The sequence below is a fragment of the Sparus aurata genome, chromosome 5, assembly GCF_900880675.1.
Source record: "Sparus aurata chromosome 5, fSpaAur1.1, whole genome shotgun sequence".
Lineage (NCBI taxonomy): Eukaryota > Metazoa > Chordata > Actinopteri > Spariformes > Sparidae > Sparus > Sparus aurata.
Window position 1 is genome coordinate 26698547 of NC_044191.1, and position 20362 is coordinate 26718908.

The 20362-nt window shown below is 40.9% G+C and overlaps 3 protein-coding genes across 4 annotated transcripts; 2 read left to right on the forward strand and 1 right to left on the reverse strand.

The window, feature by feature from the left end:
- Positions 1-4347: 4347 nt before the first annotated feature.
- On the reverse strand, positions 4348-13719 carry znf366 (zinc finger protein 366). The gene is made up of 7 exons (XM_030415726.1): positions 13544-13719; positions 10184-11214; positions 9934-10101; positions 8838-8988; positions 8212-8403; positions 5765-5939; positions 4348-5684 (listed from the first exon to the last, which is right to left on the reverse strand). Exons 2-7 carry the CDS (start codon positions 11203-11205, stop codon positions 5050-5052), a joined length of 2343 nt encoding a protein of 780 aa, XP_030271586.1. The 5' UTR covers positions 11206-11214; positions 13544-13719; the 3' UTR covers positions 4348-5049.
- Positions 13720-15357: 1638 nt separating this feature from the next.
- Positions 15358-17910, forward strand: LOC115582277 (isotocin-neurophysin IT 1). 2 transcript variants are annotated; one of them, XM_030418147.1, is made up of 4 exons: positions 15358-15495; positions 15594-15718; positions 16174-16378; positions 17597-17910. In XM_030418147.1, exons 2-4 carry the CDS (start codon positions 15599-15601, stop codon positions 17740-17742), a joined length of 471 nt encoding a protein of 156 aa, XP_030274007.1. In that variant the 5' UTR covers positions 15358-15495; positions 15594-15598; the 3' UTR covers positions 17743-17910. The 2 variants fall into 2 exon arrangements, with proteins under 2 accessions (XP_030274007.1, XP_030274008.1); XM_030418148.1 differs by having other exon boundaries at positions 15360-15495; positions 15597-15718.
- Positions 17911-19290: 1380 nt separating this feature from the next.
- On the forward strand, positions 19291-20309 carry LOC115582278 (fatty acid-binding protein, liver-type). The gene is made up of 4 exons (XM_030418150.1): positions 19291-19537; positions 19715-19887; positions 20038-20130; positions 20221-20309. Exons 1-4 carry the CDS (start codon positions 19471-19473, stop codon positions 20269-20271), a joined length of 384 nt encoding a protein of 127 aa, XP_030274010.1. The 5' UTR covers positions 19291-19470; the 3' UTR covers positions 20272-20309.
- Positions 20310-20362: the final 53 nt, after the last annotated feature.

Consider the following 20362-nt stretch of genomic DNA (forward strand, 5'->3'; position numbering starts at 1 on the left):
ATTTACCAGTCTTCTCAGGGTTTTTTTGTTAATCTTTGGATAAAAACATGTAAGAGTTGGCATGGTTATGAAATGTGAAATGTACCCTGAATGATTAGCAGCTGATGTAAATATTTACATCCAGCCCCACAATCTATGAAGTACAACATCATATGATATGCATCAGGTTTTTCACATATAGGCTACCCATTCCTAAAACTCTGCATGTTTATTCATAAATTTATGGAAGCCCATTGCCACCAGTTCCAAAAGTGCCATTCTAAATCCTTATTATAACCTTAATGTAAAAGCTATAAGAAAAAAAAATAATGATTATGACATTTAAAACTCTTATTATGGAATGAAAAGTCATAGTTAAGAGATTGAAATACATCATTTTGAGTTAAAACGTAGAAATAATGAGATAAAAGTCTAAATTATGTGAAAATGTTTACTTTTTATCTAAGATTTCCATGTAACGATGGCTTTTTATCTCATATATTTAACTTTTTTGTGACTACTTCTCCTATAATTTTGACTTAAAAAAATACCCTAATTATTATGACTTTTGATCATTTTGTCATCTTATTTATTTTCTTATCTTTTACTGCCAAAATGGGTGTCTCTATAAATGAGTATAATCATGTATTCACATATTTGTTCTTTTCGAAATGGCAAAAAATATATTCAGTCTATCTTTTCAACATGAACATAATTTATGGGATACAATTAATTCTAATTTCAAAAGGTACCTAATAATGTAGGATCTATGTTCCTTTTCTATATAAAAAAGATTCAAGATAAAGATTGTAACATTCTAGTCTATCAAAATATGTGTAATGCAAAAACATTTGTCTTCTTCTGCATGTTCTTGGACAACATCATCCATTAAATGCAGATATAAGGTGGTTATCAGAGGTAAATAAGTTGCAGGAGTGTGCTTGGAAATGGGACAAATCTTTTGAATATATAAAAGTAGAGGGTTGAACACTAGAGGGTGCTGTTTGTATAGGGAGGACACCAGATAAACACTGAATAAGAGGCGCAGCAGCTTCACTCGCCCTGTGGCACTGTGTTTAAAACCATAAAAAGCTCCAGAGTCGGTCACTCAGCATCATGGATGACCGCTTTCTGAAGCTCCTGGGGACATAACATTTGTCCAGTCATGTGTAAAAGATGTTAGACAACCCCTAAAATAGTAACACACCCTCTGAATGAAGCAGGAGGTATGACAGCACCCTAAATTGGGAGCTGAGTTGTTGAGAGTAAACATGTGTTTTTATTTAGGCTGTTGTCCTCCCTGACCTCTCTGTGTTTTGATTCTCCATTAGAGTCTACAGGAGGAGAGCTCTCAGCTATAATTAAATTACAGTGAGCCCCCTTGGCTGTGGCTCAAAGGAGGTGACAGGTTGAGACTGGGGTGGGACAGTTTTGTTAAACAAAACGTGGAAGAATTTTAGCACCATCTCGTTTTCTCACTCGCCAGCAAAACAGGAAGCTCTTACCCGAGCTGCACTAGAGAGAACTGACAGGAAGTAAACACATCTACATGCGCGACTCTGGATACGGCTATCTTTTCAGGAGCGAATGGTGTCTGATAGTTATTCTGCTTTTCGACTACCTCCTCTTCTTGTTGGTGTTGTGCAAAAGGTTGACCTTGCAAAACCCACTTTCCTTTAAAAAAAAAAAAAAAGGTTCCACATCATTCTCCTCACCTTAAAAGGTAGATGTGGTTCACAGATGCAAAGAATTGAGAAGTATTGGTTTTCATTGTCTCCGTTACGTGCATCCCCTGTCTGCTTCCTTTGTACTTCACAGCCACGGCACCATATATCAATATTTGAATAAGTATGTGAGAACGAGCGTCACGTGACACAAAAAATGTATCGTAAGACTTTTTTTTATTACGGGATGACAAGTCATTTTGGTGTGGTAGCTCTCCTCAGCAAAAAAAAAAACAATATAGTGTACATTTTTAGTGTATGAGTGTGCTATTGAGTTTAACTTCTTTGCACAAGTTGAAACCAAACAGCTTAATCTAGGACAGTATGCGTAGGAAAATGATGGCGAAAAGCCCAAAACACCTCATACAGCAAACCTGTAATAGTAGAAAATACAATAGAATGATACATGTATACGTTATGACATTAGGACATCAGAGAATGTGTAAATTAAACCAAAGGAGAAAATAAATGAAGTTAAAATGATATTCTGGTTGAGTAGAAGTTTGTGAATTTCTTTGATATGAAATACTTCGATATCCTTCCTCCTATGATTTGTATAAATATCATATACCTAAAAGTACATGTTGTATAGCACCACACTTATTTAAAAAATGCAGTGCAGTAATGTGCCGACTTACATAACAAGCACATTTTGTAGGGAATGAAACAGGATGGGCACCGCCCTGTAATGTACAACCTGACATCACCTTGTTTAACCTAAAATACATCCGTGCTACTAGGAGGAGTTGACGGTTATTAAGTGGAGACTGAGGGACAAATCATCACAACAAAATAATTAAATGATGTAATGAAGAGTTCAAGGGTGTCACTTTGTGTTTAAAAGAGGTGGGGTCATAATTACTCACACGAAATCAATATTAAAACAGTCAACTAGGGGTTTTCAAGCAGTGCAGTTGGGTTATCGTATGCGGTCAGAGGAGATATTTATGGTGCATCAAAATCGAAAAGCCTCGGCTGCTACAGAGATGACAACGCGACAAGAGTCAGCATCAAATGCACGACAGGGTTGATCTCACAAGTAGCCCTCATCCATAAGAATCACATGACGTCCTCAGCTGCAACATCAAGGCTATTGAAAAACACCATCGTTATAGAATGATTGGTTAGTTTACAGTGTTATGTACATATTCGTCACTGTGTTAAAATGTTGCCACGGAGAGGATCAGGGAGAGTTTGGACTTAGCATTTCTTGAAATTATCTACTGTTGAAGAAAGATTCACGTCACTGTTCAAGTCCAACTCCAAGTCAATCTCAGGTTTTGTAGACATATTATATAAGATGTGCTTGCCTATAATTTGGTGAAGAGACTTTAAAAAAACTATTTTGTCATTAGTTGGTCGCTTAAAAGAATTAAACAATTGAATTATTAGAAATCAAATCAATAAGTGTCAGAAATACAGAATTATTAGCTCCTAAAACTGAAAAAAAGGACAGTTGAATTTTCAGCGTAAATGTGCAACATCAACTATATTTTCACGCTTCTTGTTCAGTAGCCTATAAATCCCACAGTTTGAAGCTTTTTAATTATCTGGTCCAAAACAGATTTAATTATAAACTGTGATTTGTCCTTTTCCCAAAGTGACACCGTCTTGTCATCTTTTCACGGTTATGAAAAGTGTGTTGGCTTTTTTTATTGCAAAGCAGAACATCAACTGTCTCTCGCCTCATGATTAGTTTTTCCCATCATACAGTAATTTAACGTGTTCTCCTGTGTGCCTGTGCGATCAAATGATTCTCATGGTTTTGTAAAGTTTCAGTTCATTAAAAAACACGCAGGAGAGGTAGAGTTTTACTGAAACACCTTCTTTCGCTTGGCCTCCGAGCAGACATCAGTTACACACAATGTCCCTCAGAGATTGCACAATGTGATGCTGCTGACGGTTCGTCTCTGAGCCAGCGGTTGGGATTGAAACGTGTAGGTGAGGAAAGGAAAGGAGAGGAGGATGTGAGAACTTCCTCAAACTGTTTGCAGTTTCGCCCTGTAGGACACGGTGGTCGTCACTGGTAGAAAACGAGAAGCTGTTGTTCTGCATTTCATCTGACAAGAAATGACTGGATGTTTACCTGAACTGGCACATTAATGTGAGGTATAAGGTGATTCTATCACCCGTTGAGCTGAATATGATATCAGTGTGGATTGAAATGCACCAAACAATACTTGATTATTCTCTGCTCAGTTGCTCTCTTGTAGTAATTAAACATATAAGTGAGATATCCCACATGATGCGCTGGACGATAATGCACCTTCCTTTACGTTTTCCATTAAACTTTCTCTTTCCTTTGAGTAGTATTTCTGTTTTCAGCGAAGCTTCTGCAATGAGCAGAAACAATGCTTTATTCTGACTCACACAGACATACGCAGCCTTTGTCTGGGACACCCACTGTGTCCGTCACCGCTGTTTGATCACAACCTAAAAGAGAGAAGGGGAGAGGTGTTTTCTCTTCCTCTTCCTCTACTTTGAAAGAGAAGCTAGGGGAGAAAGGCAAGCTTTTTGAAAGGCACAGCAATCATCCCTGTTTTGGTAAAGTACGTGTCAGACGGAGAGGACTGACGTTTACTATCAGGGCTCCTATTCTTTCAAATTATGCACAGAGAGGTTTAGAAAAAACACGGGCTTCAGGTTTACTGTTTTCAAGCTTTTATTTTAGCATTCATCTTGAGGACCACCATTACAAAGCCGTCTCATCAAGACTGATCTGGCAAAGGCATGTTGATTTTAAAAAAATCTAAACAAAAAGACATAAAAAAAGATCAAAATCACAGTTTAATTTTTAGAAAGACATTCAGTTTTCACACTGTTTACAAACTAAAAAAAACACATGACCATAACACATGCACAATGATTTGAGCAATAACATATTTTTGGTTTTAATATAACAGACAATGGAGTAAAAAGGGAATCAAAAATCGCGTATTTGAGTGGTTATTGCAAAATGATTGTAAAAAACTAAATTATTAAATACGTTTTGGCGTTTTATTTACACAAAAGCTGCAGCCTAATCATACTTGTCTACTCATAAATGCACATGTTCCTTCCTCACATCCTGTCAGTGACTCAATAATCAGTGTATGATATGTTCCGTGTGCTTCACAGCTTTATATTTCAGTCGCTCTTTCAAAAAAAAGATGATATTCTCGTATTTATTTTGTCATGCTAAGCTACTACACCACATCCTCCATAATCAGTTTTATTTAAAGACCTCCACTCTTTCCTCTCTCCTCAGGGGTGTGTCTCCTGAACATCCTCTCCATTTTCCTGTCAAAGAAACACATCTGCCTTCCCTAAACCCTGCGTCTTCTTCTCATTCTCTGACTCAGTTTTATCATTCTTTGTCTTCACCTTCTTCTTCTTCTTCGTCTTCTTCTTCTTCTTCTTCTTCTTCTTCTTCCTCTGGACCCGTTACCTCCATGTACTCACCTATCTCCAATCTAGTCTGGTGCTGTTTGCTTTGCTCTGTCTCATCTACCTCATGGTAATCTTCTAGCTCTGAATCAGAGTCGTAATCGTAGGACTGTCTTCGACCTGTCTCCTGATCGTACTCCTGGTCACCCAGCTCTAAATCAGACTCATCTGCCATCTCCTCTGACTTCAAGAGGTGCATCTTGTCACCTCTGGGATCGACAGAGTCTCCCTCATTTCCTGACTCCCTCTCATCTAAACCGTGCTCATACATTTCTTTCTGCTTCTCCTCTGGCCTTAGTTCAGCCGGAGACCCATGCCCTCTCTCCTCCAGCTCCTGTTGGTCCACCTCGGGGCTGTACTGGCTCCTCCTGTACAAACTCTCCTCATCCTCCTCCTGACACGAGCTACCAGGGACGCTCTCGCCATCAGACTGGGAGAGGCGGAGGCCGGGCAGGCCTGCAGGCTTCTGGGAAAGGTCAAATGGCTCCTCTTGGCCGAAGCGGGTGAGGAGGCCCATGGGGCTGGTCAGGCAGAATCGTCCTCTTTGCCTAAACACTGAAGTCAGAGAAATAATTAAATTAACTTTTGCAATTTAAAAATAATTTATAAACCATTTATGTTTTGCGCATCCTTACATCTTTCATCCAGCCCTCTGTCCATGACACCGTGTTTGACCTTCATGTGTCTGGTGAGGTTTCCCTTCAGCGTGAACTTGCTCGGGCAGTAAAGGCATTTGAAGGGCTTGCTGTCTGAGTGGAGGTGCATGTGGCCCATCAGGTTGTGCATCCTGTTGAACTCCTTACCACAAAGCTGAAAGACAAAAGAGAGAAGTTTAAGGTAAGTTCTCACTACAATTCCGCTTTTGCATGGATGACACTCACGAGACATTATGTGTCAATTACAGTTACTGAGAATTAGGCTAGCTGTTTCCCACTTTTGTCTTTATGCTAAGCCAAGCTCATGATGTGAGAGCTGTATCTTGCTGTCTAACTCCTTGCAAAGCATATGCATATTTCTGAGCATGTCTTTTTAACTGATGATGAAACAGTTTCAATTTAATGCTGATGCCTCTATATCATCGACATAAGCAAACGAGACCATCAGCTAAGATTGAGTAAATATACTCAGTTACCTCCCACCCCTGGCTGCAGTAAACAGTATTTGAGGATACAAAAACAATAGGCCAACACCTTCCACCTATTATTTTTCGTACTCTGCCAAAGCTCCTTTGTTCGATGACTAATTCTTGCTGAATGCCGAGTTATAGAGCTACACGTAATCATGAATGAATGTGCAGGCACTCACACATAGACACACACATGCACACACCCTGTTTCCCTCCTTCTATCCTTGTTTTCCTCGTTTCCTCTTTGTCTTCCCCCCTCTTTCTCTCTCTCTCTCTCACTCCCAGACACACACACAAGAAAAACAGAAAGAGAGAGAGAGAAAGGAAGCAACATCGAGACAGGGCCAGGAGGAGAACAGGGAAGGGCAGCTCCTGCGCTGTCCTTCCTCTGCATTCTTTTTTATTAGGGTGGTCCTTTCCTTCAGGAGGAGAGAGGGACTGTAAACTGTCCAAGAGGACCGTGAGAAAACAGGAAGCTCCCTCCAGCAGCAGAGAAAGCAAGATGAAATCTATTTGAGGGCCCTGTTCTCCGGGGAGGCTGGGGGGCCATTGTTAGAGAGGCAGTTTGTGCGGCGATATCCTTCCTATGGACGAGGAGGGTCCTACTGCCAAAAGCCTCCCTGCTATCTGGTCATCGTCTCACTCCACGGACCAAACACCAAGGTCAAAACAGACTCTCCAGAAAAAGTGGGCAAATCCTTTAATAGCAGCTACCACTAGATATTGCACATTTGGATTGTGGCTGTGATTAAGTACGCATCGCTAAATTTTGTTTATGGCTCAGCATCTGGAGTGTTGATGACTTTCTCCAACACCTTGCAGGAAAAGGAGTGGATATTAAAGGAATAGTTTTGCAAAAGAAGCGTTTGGCGGAGAGTGAGATAAGAAGATACCACTCCCAAGTCTGATGCTAAATCTGAAGCTACAGCAAGCGCAAGCTATGCTAAGCTAATCTAAACTAAGATCAATAACTGCTGGTGGCAGCTTTGTAACAAACAAGTCCTTTAAATGAATTGACAAAATAAATTGTTAGTAACTGTCTTTTAGAACAACACATAAAAGTTTTTTTTTTATATCTGATTATGTTATAAATCACTGTTGAAAGGTAACTTAATTTAATAATGTGACAGTGCTAAGGTTTGGCTAGGTTTAGGCAAAAAAGCGACTTGACCAGGGCATGTTAAACATTGTTTTTCATGTACCTTGTTAAGGTTAGCCTTGTAGTCACAGTTACAGTGTTAACCACTTCGTTAAGGGTGATCTGTGGAACGTCTGTGTTGTGCTGGAATCCAGTCATTACTTTATGTTGGCGGACTCAATTTCGAAACTAACGCGAGCTACTGTTGCTCTCCGTTAGTGAAGAGAGGCACTAGCAAACATGCATTAATCATCCTGCACAAAGAAATCCACAGTCCAGCAGCATTAAGCAACCTCAACAAAATGTCCACATGCTTGTTTATGGCGACTGGGAGAAACTGTATGGGCCTAATTTTTCATGTCATGTTACAAACCGCTCACATATTGTGAATAAACAAAGGACTGATGCATGTAAAATGCTACCAACTGTGACATAGAGCCCATGTACGGTCATGGAATGATACGGTCATGGTTAAAAAAAGGGCCAAGTTGACTGCCGGTAGGAAACCGTAAGCAAAATGTGGTCCGCCATGATTAAGTACGAAACTTGTTGACCCATCCATCAGTCTCAAGCATATTCCTCTGCGGACGGCGTTGTTCTAAAATAACGTATCCGGTTAAGAGTCATGCCAGCTAGTAGTAGTACATTCTCTTATTATTGTGAAGACATGAGAGTTGTATCGTTCTTCTCCTCTTACTCTCAACAAGAGAAGAATTAAGATTATTTTCCCAATGACTTCTTTAATCAGTGAACAAAAGTCGAATTGGTGCCATGACACAACACATAGAACCCCACATGCTGTGTTCAGTTTGACCAACCTTGCATTTATAGGGCTTGATGTCCGAGTGGACGATCATGTGAGCCTTGAGAGTCTGTTTTTGGACGAAGCTCTTGAAGCACATGTGGCACTGGTAGGCCCGTATGTTGGTGTGGATGAGGACATGACGCTTCATGTTGGCTAACAGGGTGAACTCACGCCCACAGATGCGACACTTGTGCTCCTTCACCCCCTGAAGAAGGAGAGAATGTGGAAGTAGTGGTGTGAGAAATGTGGTCAACAGACGAGTGTGTCTTCTGCTTACAGTTCTGGTTATTCTCACCTCTAAAATCCCACTGAGCTCTTTCTTGACTGCCTTTCTTTGAATGTTTTGTGAGGGTTTCAAAGTTGTTAAAGATAAATGAGTGGATAAAAGAGGTCCAAGAGACAGAATTTTGGAGAAAACTGCTTTGACACAGCTGCCAAAACAACATGCTTGGCTAGTGTCCAAACTCTTTCAGCAATCTTCAGTGTCCAAAATGTGCAAAGGCATTAACAAAAATGTCTGACTGACAGCAAAATGATAACTCTGTCTGATGCCCAAAAAACATGCTTTTACTTCCAACCCCTGTCAAAAGACATTGACAGAAGGCTGTCTTTTCCCTTTGCCCTTCTAATTAAACCTACTTTGTGAGTGAGCGTGTGCTGTTTCAGGTGGTGTGACTGGATGAACTCCATCCCACACTCACTGCAGATGTATGGTCTGATGTCTTTGTGTTTCATCATGTGGTTCTGAAGCTGGCTCGGGTACTGGAAAGTCTTCTGGCACTCCGCACACCTGCAGGGACAACAGGTGCAAAAAATCTCTTTACAGAGCCGAAGAAGAACAGAGAACAGAGAACAGTCGTTCTTGTGACTCTACAGTAAATATGATGCAACAGCTAGCAACCGGTTAGCTTAGCTTTGTACATAGACTACCTGGCTAACTGGCGGCTATCTAGCCTAACTACAGGTTAGGAACCTGTTAGCTTAGTAGGCTGAGTAGACTTTACAAAAAGGGGGGGAAAGAACTACCTGGCAAGTGTTTCTAATGATTAAAAATCATACTGAGCTTTAGAGGTGGCGAAAAGCAGATTTTTTTTGCCATTCGACAGAACTAGCATGTTTCCTTCTGACTCCGCCTTTAATCTACATGTAAGGTAAGCTATCTGCCAAAAGGCCTAGTTAGAGGTTAGCATGCTGTTAGTTTAGCTGAGCTTGGTAGGCTGCAAAGATGGTAAAGAAATGGGATAAAACAACAAGCCTGGCTAATGTTTCTACTGCCTAAACAAATTTAATGTATTTTTTATTAATTTAGAGTTGCTGGTTGGCTGATTTGTTTGACAGGGCCACACATGCATCTGTATGGATAGATAAGAAAATTGACTGCTGGCTAGCTACAGGAAGCAACCAGTTAGCTTACCTTGGTCCAAAGATTGAAGAAAAGGGAAACAAGTGGTCTAGTTTTTCCACTGTTCCAACAAATTAAATATGATGTGTTAATAAGCTAGTTTTAGTTAGTATTTTGTTTTTCCCTCCTTTTTTAATCTGTATGCTCAGCTAAGCTAACTGGCTGCTAGCTGTTGCTTCATAGTAGTTACTGTATACATGTGAATGGTTTCGGCGATCTCATCTAACTTTCGACAAGAAAATGAGTAAAAGTATTTCCAAAATGTTCAGTGATTTGCTGAAATCACTAATATTTTGATATTCTAGCAGAGGGACAGTGGGTTTTTGTGCTCACCTGTACAGGGTGGGGCCACGGTGGGCGGTCAGGTGCCTTTTCAGTTGGGCCAGCGTGGGGAAATCCAGACCACACTCCACACATACGTTCTCCTGGCCTTTCTCGTGCTTCAGCTCATGGGCGCGAAGTTCACTGGGGTAAGCAAAACCTCTGCCGCACACGCTGCAGCTGGAGGGACCAGATAAAGTGGAGGATTAGAATAAAGACAGGGCAGCTCAAAACAACAAGAAGCCAAAAACAAATCATGTACCTGTATGGCTTCACATCACTGTGCTGCATCATGTGTCTCTTCAGGTGGCTGGTCTGAGTGAAGGCCTTGTGGCACACTGTGCACTTGTGTGGTCTCATGCCCTGGTGGGTGAGCAGGTGAGTGTGCAGGTGGCTCAGCTGCTTGAACAGCTTCCCGCACAGGTGGCACCCATGCGGCTTGATGCCGTTGTGCCCAAGGATGTGTGTGACCAGGTTGTACTTGGAGGTGTAGGACTTCTCGCACATACGACACTTCCATCTTTTCTGATCTCCGCCCACATCCACATAATAACTGTCATCCACGTGGACGTTGAGACCAAGCTTCTCAGCACTGGTCGTCCCACTGCGAGGAGGACCTTCGCGGCCGCGATGCCTGGGATGGAGGTCCTCTCTGGGGTAAAAAGAACCAGGGGAGAGGTGCATGACGGGGCCAGGCATGAAGAAGGGGTACGGGAGGAGGCTGTGGTGGAGAGTTGGGAAGTAGGGAGGGTGGAGAAGGAGGGGAGAGGGAGGCCAAACCGGGGAAGGACTGAGTGGCTCCTGTTTCACCTGCACAGGTAAACTCATACCTGGTGATCTGTGATGAAGCTGCAGTCTGTTTAGTTCAATCATACCAGGCATGGGTTTCGGGGATGGGGACGGCATGGGCCGATGTGGGAAGGAGAACGGGAAGTGGGCGAGGTCCACCGTCTTCTTTCTGCTGCCCTCTTCTGCCTCCTCTGCTGCTCCATCAGGAGATTCACCTTCTGGGGCGTCCATTTTGAAAGGAGTCCTTTTGCGTTTTTGGGATCCTTCCTTTTGTGAATAACCAGGGCCAAGCATGGGAAAGAAAGCAGGTGGGCTGAACGCACTGTAGGTGTCTCTGGTGGGTGATATGCTGGGGTATCTGGGAGGGGAGAATTTTGGAGGCTTAATGTAGAGCGGCGGTGGGCTTAGGTAGAAACTGTGCTGAGATGCGTGTCGGAGCTCATCTCTGAGAGGAGGACTTCTTGCTGGTGAGTAATTCACTCTGTCTGTTTCCATCTTCTTTCCCTTTAACAAGAAGAGATGGGTGAAGTTAATTGTAGTGGTGGAAGAACGGTCTGTGGTCAAGTTGCATCGTGGCCAATGGAGACCTGAGGTTATGACAAGGAAGAAGAACGCGTGGTATAATCTCTTTCTGTTCTGCTGCATCGTTTCTGATCCTTTTTTCTTTAAACTGTTCGTTGTGACTTTGACAAAGTTATGGGGGTGCAGTGCTGACGTGATGGAATACTCCTTTAGGCGTCAAATAGTATGCCACTATGTAAAACACTCCATTACAAGTAATTCAACATCCTACTTACACAAAAGACCACAAGTGTTATGAGCAAAATGTACTTGCGGTATCAAAAGTCTTTGTACTGAGTGACTGATTTTTTAAGCAATTGGCAACCAGGGTTAAACATCTAGTCTGGAGCCCTGGGTTTAATATACAGACCTGTAGTCAGTGTTTGGATCTTTACTTTTTATGTGAAATATTGGATACTTTTACCTCTTTGGGCCGATGTTTGAATGAAACAACAGCCCAAATGTTTAAAGTGTCTCTTTGATGGAACTGCTGAAATATCATAGACAAGAAGCCACAGTTATTATCTGGTACCTTTAGTTGTTCAATTAATGTGGTGAGGTTATATGTATAATATTTCCCTCTGAAATGTAGTGAAGTGGAAAAGTTAAGTAGATTAGGAACTTCAAATTTTAATTTCCACCAATTTTATGATTGCAGCCCCCAAAACCAGACCCTGTACTTTAGGTAAAAGTGCATCCAATGCCTCTGCGTCTGGTTTTACTTACAATATGACTCTGTTTTTCTTTGAAGGTTTCTGTGGAAGAAAAGTAACCGGGCAAGCATAGAGAACAGTATACACCCACGCATTTTTTAGTTTTTTAACCTGAAACCTTTCACTTCTTCCTTTCACACAGATCTCCTCCTCTCCTGAAATTAGGAAGTTATCAGTGAAAATGTTCACCTCTACCTCCCGCACACTTTTCGCTTCTCCATGTCTTTTTTCTCTGCTCTGTTCATCTTTTTTTTTTTTTTTTTGCACTGATAGCCAGGAAGAGCTTCCCCTTTTTCACCTCCACTGATAAAGCTACATGATGTTTTCAATCTGTATCTCTGTGAGCAGCCAGAAGTCTGAGGTTGATTAACAAGCTGATAAGAAATACAAATTGTGACATGTTAAGATGCGGTGTATCTATAAATGACATTTCCACTGCAGTCTAAAGGTGCTTAGCTTAGATGGTGTAGGTGATGGTCATGGGTGAAAAAGATGGTGATTCTGAGAGGGGAACTGTCTCACTTCTGCATGACATCGAAATTGTGCTCAGCAATGTTGTACATATCTATATCTATTCCTGTAAATAGCTCACTGCTTATCAATAAGAAACTGCTGTGATCCAAATCAATCCACTGTAGCACGACCACAAGTTCTACTTTACTGTCAGTTAGATGTTACAAGAGCAACTACTCTTCCTTTTTGGGTGGATGCAACATTAGGGAATTAAAATGTATATATATTGATGTTGGATTATTGTACAAACTTTTGCAAGGATCCCTCACTTGTGACAAAAATATGTCGTGCAGGCAGGATATTTAAGTTTAAAACGAAATCAGCGCACTGAAACAATGATAAACAGATACATTCAGCTGACTGATATATTAGCTGGGCTCAAGTTACTGTTTTTATAAAAACCTGACATCTATGAACGTCTTTTTTTTTCTATTTACAAACTGAAATTAGGGAATACTTTGGTACTGCTTCACCCATTAACACCTAAGATTCCGATACATGCAGAAAATATCTAAGTCGTGTTGGTGTGATGACGATAAAGTTCGGGAAGATTGTGAGACGAACATGATCAGTGCAGATAAAATCACAAAATCCCATTTATAAAACTCACTGTGTCATATTGTTTCTGCAGAATAACTTTTCTGAAAACAGGGAATGTCGCTCCATATCAGTAAATACACACAACGGTCACACAAGCACTTGGATGTAGAAATTGTAAACCACATGCAGAAAGCATGAAGAAAGTTATTTCGCCTCTTCCCAAACATTTTTCAGTTGCATGCTGAAATGTTCAGTAATTCCTTTTTTTCAGCCAGTTTCAAACCGTCTCCTGGTTCTGATCCTGGTTCTGATCCTGGTCTTTTATCCTTCTTCAACTCTCCCACTGTGCAGAGACCCCAGCCTGTACTTTGCCACACCATGCATTGCATTCCAAACAATCCATTAAAACTGAAGCCCCTCCTCACATGCCAGTCAGTGCCATGCAAGAGTGTGTGTGTGTGTGTTTATGTGAGGCTGCGGCGAAAGTGTGCGAGCGTGGAACTTACCAGCTGAGTGTAGCCGAGTGTGTTTTCTGTGATGCTGTGGCTTAAGTGCTGGCCGCTCGCAGCTGCTGCTGTTGTACCTGTACCTGCGTTCTCTCCCTCCTGCTCGCGCTGCAACTCTCCTGACAATGAGCCGCTCGTCCACGGATAGCATTTGAAGTGACTTAAGAAAGAGAACAGGAACAATCACTTTGTTCTCATTTTTCAGATGAGTACCTTCGGAGAGAAGGAAGGAAGGGAGGGGAGAGGAAGTCAACAAGCCTAGTGCCTTCCTGCAGAAAAATAAGGAAACACTAGATAGACATCTCCATTTCTCTATGAAATAGGGATTTTTGCACAGCTTTTCTGGAGGAACGCGGGGAGGCGAGATCTGATGTTGCACCAGAAAACAATGCAGTTCGAATGTTTAACAGCTGTGAAGTGACATGCGAGCAGATGACCTCAGCTTTTTCTCTTTCTCAAAGATCTGTATGTGAGGAATGACTGAGTTCACATTTGGAGTGAAGAAAATTTGTTATGTTTTTAGAAGGAATACAAACTAATTCCAGGTCTGTTAGTAGATAAACTTTATAGTCACTTATTTATGTGCACAGTGTTAGACAATGTTAATGTTAGACGTTTATAATATAATGTAATCCAGCAGAAATGCCCTGCAACAAATCCTACCTCTGTGAAGCCTTTGATTTTCATTTTTTCTTTATTTCTTTTATAGATAAAAGCTTCTTTCTTTCTTTTCTTCTTTCTCAAGGATGATTTTTGGTGCCTTGTTTGTAGAGTTCGTATTATAGATTGCACAATATTGCATGAAAGGCATTCCTGTTATTTTGTCTACCTTCTGCGAAAAGCCTGACGGATGAGACCGGTGACTGAAAAAATGAATGCACAAATGCATCAAGTGTGTCAACACAGCCACAAGGAGGCAAGAGAGTCCCATTGTCCAGCTTCCAGCACTTTAAGACCACGGCTCATCTTATTTTGTGGTGACTTCGCGGAAGCTTTATGATCCGTCTGTGGGTTTGAAATCTAAATAAACGAATGTCAGCCCACGTCTCAGTGTCCTGCTAGAAGTTGGCGAACAAAAGGACGACGTCATCGACTTGTTTTTAATTGAGATGAGGTGGCAGTTAGTGGATAGGGAGGGAGCTGCGGTAATTGAGCTCATATCATTGAGATGGAGAAATCTTGTTTAATGGGTTGTGGCCCATCATTAACTGTGTTAATTAGCTGGTGAGACCAATCAGACCTCAGACCTGGATGATGTGTGCGTCAATTCCTGTGAGGAATTAAGGATTTTATTAATAGAAAGGAAAATTTGTAGGTGTGTGTGTGTGTGTGTGTCTGCGTGTGTGTCTCTTCGTTGTTGTGTTATGTTTACAAACATCCGGTCCGTGTAAAGCACTTCCGAGCCAACATGGCGGCTCAGCAGGCCGAATTTAGAGACAAACTTCATTTTTGTGACCTTTGGAAATGGCTTTTTTTTTCTAACATTCTCTCCTTTTAAAGATGCTTAAGTCTATAAAATTCACCTTTTTTTTCTCATTCTTAAGTAAAAGCAGATCAAAGTTGTACTACACACGTGTCCACTATGAATAATTTCATCCCTCCACTCTCCTCTTGACCTCTCTCACTTTACTGTCATCTCTAACATGCACGGTCACGCACCACTGCCACTTTCTAAAATGATCCTCAATAGCAAAAAGCACAGCGGGCCACAGAACTGGCTGGCCCTTTGACCCGCGGCCGGCCCTGTGGTCAGCTTCATCATCTGCAGAGGTGACGGTAACTTAAAGGGGCTCATTAAGGATCTCTAAGTGGCTTTTAGGTTTCTGTGTCACTCTCCAAAGAAGCCCTGGAGGTATATAAGTCAGGTCAGAGTAACCCAAGAACAGAAGAGATATCTGAGCATCAGAAACGAACACTTGAACTCTACCGCTCATCAAGAGATTAAGCAACAAGTGAGTTTTTCTTCTGTCGATTTATATCCTTCTTGAATTTTGAGATTGTTTGGGTATTAACAGGTTTTATAATTCCATCTTTCTTTGACTCTTTTCAGCAGAAATGACTGGAGCTGCTGTGTCCGTGTGCCTTGTTTTTCTCCTGTCTGTATGTTCAGCGTGTTACATCTCTAACTGTCCCATCGGAGGGAAGAGATCCATCATGGATGCACCGCTACGCAAGGTGAGCCGTTTTTACTGCTATTTAACTTCCTTTGTGAAGCAAAAAACTGAGACATGTTTGCTAGATTCACAGAGTCTAAAACATATTTTAGTTATTATAGCCTAGTTAACTAAAATTACAATAAAAACTAGTTGTGAAAAACATTTTAGTCAACTGAAATGAGAGTAAAAACTAGACTTGGTATGTGTTCTGTGCAGGCCTACTTACAAACTATCTAAAATTTAAAAAAAAAAAAAGATAATTTCTTTAGTTTAAATCTTCGTCTGTTTGGTCAGATTGGTGGACACAGCATGTGTGAGAAGGCATTGGTGCATGTGTTTATTGAGACTGTTGGGATGTCTAGGTGACTCGCTAATTCCCTAAATCTTGCACCTGAAAAATACCCCTATATTCTTACATTAAAAGATAACTGTTTTACATTTTACATTCTAATAATCCATCGATTCCTCCACTAGTGCATGTCGTGTGGCCCCGGAGACAGGGGCCGCTGCTTCGGCCCCAGTATCTGCTGCGGGGAGGGCCTCGGTTGTCTGCTTGGCTCCCCGGAAACAGCTCACTGTGTGGAGGAGAACTACCTGCTCACCCCCTGCCAGGCGGGAGGGAGACCCTGTGGATCTGAAGGAGGACGCTGCGCTGCTTCAGGACTCTGCTGCGATGCAGGTCAGGAACCCTTTACTGAAGTAAAAGTAGCAATATGTGAACCCCTTACAAGTTAAATACAGGAGTACTATCAGCAAAGTGTACCTCGTATAGAAGTGAATATATGCAGAACAAATGTCACTTTCTTCTGTTCTGGATAATAATTACTGCATTTGATTACTATTTAAATGGCATTTTAATGTTTTAGTGGACAACAATAAATAAGTATTTATGTATAACAATGCATTTATTTAAATTTAGTGTTAAAGTGTAAAGTAGCATAACATCTTTATAATCAAGTCAAGTACAAGTACCTCAGAATTGTGTTAAAGTACAATACGTGATCCAATATACATAGTTACCTTCCACCACTGTGTATAGGATTGATTTATGTGATTTTCTCTGTTAAATTAAAAGCTTTGATTTAGCTAATTTTTAAGGAATGGGAGCATTTTCGAAAATCATTTTTGAAATATTTGAGTAAATATTTAACTTTGTATTTCCACTTCAGTAGATTTTGGAGGCAGATATTGTATATTTTACTCCATTACATGTATGTGACAGCATTAGTTACTTGTTACTTTGAGGATTGCGTTCATCAGAGCCAAAGTATCACATTCTTAAGTCAATTCCGTTTGCCAGCAATCAGACAATTACCGATATGGAAATGCTGAATATTGGATCAGAAAATCACTATATGCAAAAGTGTACATTTATTCATAATTTACTTATACTGGTATTTTTGATATCACAAAATGACTATTTACATTATACAATACTTTTAAAGTACTATCTGTATGGGTGACCTAACGTTTACCAAAGTAAGAAATTGACATGTTATCTTTACTTTAATTCAACTATGTCTTTCGCACAGTTTTTACGATGCTGCAAATCCCAACTCTTCAAGTTCATGACCATTTTCGTGTGTTTTCTGTTTTTTTGACAAATGCAGACAATAATGGAAGCCTGATTCCCATTCGAGCTTGTCATATTTTAGAATGGAAGCTCTTTTCTCAGTGTAAAGTGAAGTTTAAAAAGCAACATACTCTTGTCTGTGCATTTGCTCCTTTAGTCAATGTGATCTTTGCTTTGATCATTCCTTTAAAGAGGTTCATGCTCCCAGGTCATAAAACCTGATAACAACATATTATAAAGTTGTATGTTTGCAACAAGAGACCATCTTGTTCTTAGTAATAACTCCTCCTTTATTTTTTATTTTTTTTATTTTTTTTGCCACAGAGAGCTGCACCACAGACCAATCCTGCCTCATCGAGGAGGAGGGAGATGACCAAAGCAGCCAATTCGAAGGCGGTGACACCGGTGACATCATCCTCAGGCTCCTGCATCTGGCCGGCCACACCTCTCCTCATCGAATTCACCAGTGAGCTGCTGCTGACGCAATGGGACTAGTAGTCGTAGTTCACATGGTTGTTTTTCTCTGTTTGTCATCATCTGATGCCTTTGTCAATATATTTTTATGTATGAAAATAGGGATGAATACTGACAGTGGTCATCCAGATATCTGCATGTTGAAATAAAGTTTTGAGAGAGTATGAAGTGTTGGTTTTTACTTCAGAGCCACCAGCTTCAAACGCTTCGTCAGCATAAAGCTTATCATGCTCAGTGTTAGACTATATTCCACTATCACCAAATGTACAAATCCCATCACCGTATTTATCTTTCAGGCGTTCAGCTTTGCGTAATCCATAGGATCCTCACATGACGCTGTGTGTGTTTTCATGGCAGCTCCAGTGACACTGTTGCAACAGTTATAACAGTTATCTGGTGCGGTGGTCACCTTTGTTCCATTTTTTGTTAACTTAACCTTAAGCTCCTGTTTCATAAAAGAAAAAAAAAGATGAAGGCCAAATAGCTTTATTATAGCAGATTTTACTCTGAAACACTGATGAGAGATTATTGACATTGTGCCTGCGTCAATCATTGCTCATATCTTGATCTGCTCTGTGAAAGCTCTCTCTCTCTTGTGTTGTGTTATCTCGAACGGTAACATCTGAGTGAAGTACCTTTGTAATGATTTGTAGGTTACAGTTCACACTGAGTTGAGTTGTTCATGGTTTTTACCAGCTTCTAAAAGAAATGGCATAAATGAAGAATATATGTTAGATTGCAAAAAAGAAAAATAGGCATTTAGCTACAAATATAACTTGAAAAGCAAGCACACTTCTTAACACAACTCAGTTCTTCTCTTGTCACAGTGCTTTGCTTTTGCTTGCTCATTTTAAGCACAGTATCCACTTGTTAGGACTAAGGAAAATATTAGGTTTTGGACAAAAATACACCCATTTTGTTGTGAAAAACATGGCTGCAGATAGCCCGACTTCCTGTCAAAGATATCGCTTCTTTGTTGGCTGGAAATTATTGAGAATTTATTACAAATGTTGAAACACAGTCTCAAACCATCGTCACTGAGTTTTTTTTCACCTATTTCCATAGCAGTTTTCTTGTTTTACACTAAGTAAGGATAAATGTTTCACCTGAAACGCAGGGGATGTTTAAAAAGGCGATTTTACTGATGACATTCAGCGCTCAGAGAAAAAAAAAACATCTGTAAAACAAATAATATTATTTTCACAAAGAGAAAAAGAAAAGAAGAAAATGTGTAAAAAGTCATGTTAAACAGAGGACAGAGAGACAGATTAGAAAGAGTTGGCTAAAGGGAAGACAGAAGAGTGGAAAACTAAGAGAAATTGGATGAAAAGAAGGAACAGAAATTGAGGGTCGAGGAGGGTCGAGGATGACATAAGAAAGAAAGCAGTGGGCTTAAAACAGACAACATTGTGTCCATTCAGCTGTTTTTGGGGGGGTACGATGACCACAGTGACAGTGTCATCATATGTTAGTGTGTGACATTCAAAATGCGGTCACACATTTACTATTTTCCCCCTCTGTCTCAGAGTTACCGAACTTTAGTCTGGTCACTGTGTACTGTTGTTATCTCTGTCTGTGTTTATCTGCAGTGGTGGATCTGCTCAGAAGTGGGCTGGAGCCGCCTTAATTGGAGACACCTGGGGTTAATCATTGCTGCGCTGGAGCCTGAGGGTATAAAAACATGTGGATATCAGCTTCTCACTTTACCATTGCGGCCTGTCACCATGTCTTTCTCTGGAAAATACCAGCTGGAGTCTCAGGAGAACTTTGAGGCCTTCATGAAGGCGATTGGTAAGAGTTATTTTTGACTACTCGCCTTCTAACTGACACGGTGGCTGTAAAACTGGGCTTTTGTAATAGCTGACCTATCTAGCAATGTTAATCTGTAGGTCAAAATGTGCAACTGTCAGGAAGCAAATGCAACACTTTCGGCAGTGGTTTCCTAACCAGTTGCTTTTGTTGTCTCAGGTCTCCCTGATGAACTCATCCAGAAGGGCAAAGACATCAAGAGCGTCTCTGAGATTGAGGAGAATGGTGACGACTTCAAAGTGACGGTCACAACTGGCCCAAAGGTCCTCGTCAACACCTTCACCATTGGGAAGGAGGCAGACTTGGAGACCATCACTGGCGAGAAGATGAAGGTAAGCCAGGACACGAAATTTAAACAGTCAAAATGCATGACGATGACAAGCTTGCACTCTATCTGGTAACTTCACACTAACAATCATTTTGCACCTTGGTCAAATGCTTATCTGTCTCGAGATTATAATCTTATCTTCTGCTTCTCCAAGGCGGTGGTTAAGCGTGACGGCAACAAACTGAAGGTCAGCCTGAAGGGAATCGAGTCTGTCACAGAGATGGTGGATGCTAACACAATTTGCAATGTGAGTAACACAAACTGCTGCATAATTTCACTGCTTAATTGTTACATGACTCTTAACAAGCTTCTAAAACATGTTTTTGTCTTTTGACAGACTATGACTGTTGGTGGCATTGTATACAAGAGGATAAGCAAACGCGTGTAAAGACTACTTCACTTGGGATAATAAAAATATGAAAGGCACAACAGTCTTTTGTTTTAAATTCCCAAATGTTAAACTAGCAGTTATTCAAATG